Source organism: Hyalella azteca, unplaced genomic scaffold (assembly GCF_000764305.2).
Source record: "Hyalella azteca isolate HAZT.00-mixed unplaced genomic scaffold, Hazt_2.0.2 contig7584, whole genome shotgun sequence".
NCBI classification, from domain to species: domain Eukaryota; kingdom Metazoa; phylum Arthropoda; class Malacostraca; order Amphipoda; family Hyalellidae; genus Hyalella; species Hyalella azteca.
In genome coordinates, this window is record NW_025937706.1 from 55,822 (window position 1) to 60,071 (window position 4,250).

Consider the following 4,250-nt stretch of genomic DNA (forward strand, 5'->3'; position numbering starts at 1 on the left):
TTTTTTTAGCCCTATTACTTTTTTAGTTACAGCCGTTCAAAGTTGAATATCGTTTTTTTGGGACACACGGTATATAAGAGCAAGCCTCTAGGAGCAGGACTCATCATGAGCCTCTAGGAGCAGGACTCATCATGAGCCTCTAGGAGCAGGACTCATCATGAGCCTCTAGGAACAGGACTCATCATGAGCATGCTCAAGTTAGGTCCATTTTTCTGCACTCTCGAGAATATCAGTGTTACGAAATTTAAATATTTCCGTAATTTGCAGATTATTAGATAAACTTGTCGCTCAGTCCAATTTTGAGAACAAAACTTCAGTTTCCATTATCGTTTCCTTGCCAAGACGTGCATCTTTCCTTAATATTTATCGATGGGTGACAAGGAAGTAACTTCCGAAGAGACGGACCTAGCTACTCCATTACCGATGGTAGAAAAGGGGGTTGTTCCAGTGACGATGGTGGACGTGGCGGCCTCTACATTACCGATGCTAGACCAAACGGTTACTCCAGTGCCGAGGGTAGAACAGGTCGTTACTCCTGTAACGCTGGTAGACCCGGTAACCATCCTTAACCCGGTAACAACATTGGATCAGATGTCCAAGTTCAAAGAAGGCGTCATGGTGAAGGTCGAAGCGCATGACGTGTTGCAGGTTAGGACGGGGGACGTGCTACAGGTTGTGGCTGAGCAGACCGACCTCGCATGGGTGTACTGCAGGAACATTTCGGGTGAACAAGGCTATGTTCACTGTAACCTGCTACGTGATATCGACTACAACAGGTGAGTGTAACTTGTTACGTTAGTGTGCAGACAAGGGGTGAGTGCCACTTGTTACTTCAGTGTGTAGACGAGGGGTGAGTGTAAAAATTATTTTCTGGTTTATCTTGTTATTTTGTCACGCCCTCCGTGCAGCTCTTGCTTAACCTGCTGCTTTTCAGTTATAACAAACAATCTACTGTAACTTGATTTAGATATTTTAAATCTGCAAAAACAATCATTTAACGCATCATTTCCCTTAACAAGGAAACAAATTTAATATGTTGAAACTATTGTCTGAACACACGACATCACATCGAATAACGAAACTCAAAACATGATTTTACCGCCATTGGCGAATGTTTTTCAGAAGTGCATGTTTTCATCCTATATATACTTTGTACGTACTATTCTTCTTCCTCGTTATCCACACCCGGCAGCATCGTAACATTACCGTTTATTTTTTTCCAATTTCCACTAATCTTCAAGTTGTTCATCCATGATTAAAAAATAATGAAAATTTCTCAATAAATACTTTTTTGGCCTATTTGTTGTCGAGCTTAAATCAGAACACGAATGAACGAAACGAAGCACCAAGTATAATGTTATTTCTACACATGAGATAATACAAATTTTTTCTTGGAAAGAGAGCAGAAGCAGGGAAACATTCGATGAATTAGATAATCATAATTTCGTTCGGTGAAACTATTGAAATAAAATTATTAGATTATTTGAAGTGTCGGATATATCAAGATACTTACAATATCAATGTAATAAACGCAATATACATGATGGGGCACTCAACCGTGTACTTTTCATCATATGAACAGAAAATCAAATTCTGGCCTCTACATCAGGAATGGATAGCACGGTTGCTTAAAATTAGCCGCAGGAATAGCTATATTTTTGGTATAAATACCTTTTCCGGATGAAACTGGTCAAAATGACACACAGCTATTTGGACAAGGTTTCCTCATGTCTCTGAGTGTACATATATTGTGTCCATGTTCTGTTGTGTTAGTGTATCTAACATATCCCTGCGTTTTCAGTGATGACGACTGGGAGAGCTTTTCCGATGCTTCTGATTCTTTTGATGGTGAGGTTACTGGGCCTCTGATTACCGATACCGGGTACTGGTACTATACAAAAGGGGGTAACTGACTAGTGATCCTATGTACTTACTCACTAGATGCTCAGCGATTACTAGGTCACTACGTACTAAAAAGTGCAGGGTGGAACTTTTCCAACGCTGGTGTCTTCGAAAAAAAGAGCTCAGCATTGCTAGCGTCTAGCACGCAATCAGTGACAATGAAGGGTAACTGAATTAGAGAGAACAGTTATATCACTAACTAATTTGACGCACCAAATTTAGGGAAGAAATTTTGAATTTTTAAATTAATTCGACCGCATGTACATAGAAGTTTACTAATACAACACTGGCAGAAATACCACTGAAATATATATGAGCTCTATCCACATGAAAAATCTATAGATCAAAATTTCAAAGCAAATTTTCAACTCAAAATGAATTTTTCGCAGAGAGCGACGAGGTGAATTCGGCTGAGGAGGGGGAGTGCGAGCTTCGCCGCGGCCTGCCGACTGAAATATTCACAAAAAACGATGGAAAAATGGCTAAAATATTGCAAGCACTAAGAAGGAAAACTATGAGCAGCGATAGCAAAAGAAACTCCCTCATAAGATCCCTTCCAGATATCAGAAAATATAATATATCACCTACAATTAACCATAAGAGTAATAACACTGATAGCGATGATAAGAGAATTATCAGTGATAACGATCATTATGATAAGAAATCGAGCGAAGTACTGCCACGCACTCAAAATACCAAGATAACGAAAGCTAGTAGTCTTCACGAACTGTCCGTGCGCTCACGGAATTCATGCACGAATTTCTTCAAGGGTCTCACGAAACACGCACACGAAGTTCTGTCCACGAAGGAAAGCCAAGCCATCACTTCGGTGGAACTGAAATCCTCCGTCGATCAAGAACACATCCCCAAGCCTCACCCCCCTGAAAGTTGCAACCCCCACCCTCACCCAGCGGGGGATTACAACCCCCACCCTCACCCAGCGGGTGCTCACAACCCCCAGTCTCACCCCACTGAAGGTTCCAACCTTCAACCTCATCGCACAGTTGCTGTGGCCGCTAAGCCACCGCAAAATGAGTTTCATCCTCTCATTCTTCCCCCGATTCTCAGAAACTTGCGCAGCCCTCCTCGTGTCCCGGGTCCTAATAATGACCCACTTCCTACCCCGGGTCCTAATAATGACCCACTTCCTACCACGGGTCAAAATAATGACCCACTTCCTACCTCTGGTCCTACTACTGACCCACTTCCTACCCCTGGTCCTACTACCGACCCACTTCCTACCCCTGGTCCTACTACTGACCCACTTCCTACCCCTGGTCCCAATAATGACGCACCTCCAGGTTGTCATGATCTTCTCAACCCTGCATTCCGACCGAAGATCTACCCTAAGCCAACCGTTGAATGCTACCCCTCCATCCCTCCCCCCCTCCCACCGAGAAATCCTACCCTCACCCCCGCACTTAGAAAAATTCCTCCCCCTACCCCACCAAATCGACCGGGGACCGCTCCCCGACGGTGGAGACCGCTCCCCCCCACGCACACCCTACAACGTGTCTCAACAGGTACGCACGTGTACACGTTACCACGCACGTGTACACGTTACCGCGCACGTGTACACGTTACCACGCACGTGTACACGTTACCACGCACGTGTACACGTTACCACGCACGTGTACACGTTACCTCCTTCGTATTAATCTATTCGTCCTAATTAACATTATTCGCAACTACCAATATGTTTAATGTGCGTTAACTAAGTAAAATAAATTGAACGGAACGCAAATAAAATAAAATTTTCAGTAATTGATATCATATATGCTTCTTTATATCGTCAAAGAAGCTACTAATCAAACAAATTCATATCTAAATTAATGTTGTAGTCGATCAATTCCTTCAATATTTTATTCTGGAATATTTTTTAAGTGCTTTTTGCTTAGGTTTTCTCTGTGAGATATCGAGGAAATATTACGCTGGTAAAAATTATTGTAACTATTATCGGGATCACGGTGTTAAATATCATTGTAAATATCATTCTGAATAGCATGATGAACGTTAATATTCACACTGCCTCCTAAAATGTGAAACATAATCTCATTACCATACATTTTGCCGGAATTCACAATCTTTAATGTAATAATATTTTTATAAATTATGTTTTAAATAATGCTTTTAGTACTGCCGTAAATATCGTGGTAATATCATTTCAGATGCCCGGTCCCGTAGGATGTCCAAGAGACCCAACAGGTGAGGACGACGGGGGGACTTGGGGACTGTGAGGACGGTGGACTGGGGGGACAACGAGGACGGTGGACTGGGGGGGACGGCGAGGACGGTGGACTGGGGGACGGCAGGGACGGTGGACTGGGGGACGACGAGGACGGTGGACT

General features: G+C 42.9%; 1 protein-coding gene across 1 annotated transcript in view; it reads left to right on the top strand.

The window, feature by feature from the left end:
- The first annotated feature begins 266 nt into the window (after positions 1 to 266).
- Positions 267 to 4,250, top strand: part of LOC108667996 (proteoglycan 4) — a 4,542-nt gene continuing 558 nt past the window's right edge. The window contains exons 1-3 of the mRNA XM_047881300.1: positions 267 to 776; positions 1,802 to 1,848; positions 2,292 to 3,433. Coding sequence (XP_047737256.1) covers positions 370 to 776; positions 1,802 to 1,848; positions 2,292 to 3,433 — 1,596 coding nt within the window. The 5' untranslated portion in view covers positions 267 to 369. The remainder of the gene's footprint in view (positions 777 to 1,801; positions 1,849 to 2,291; positions 3,434 to 4,250) is intronic.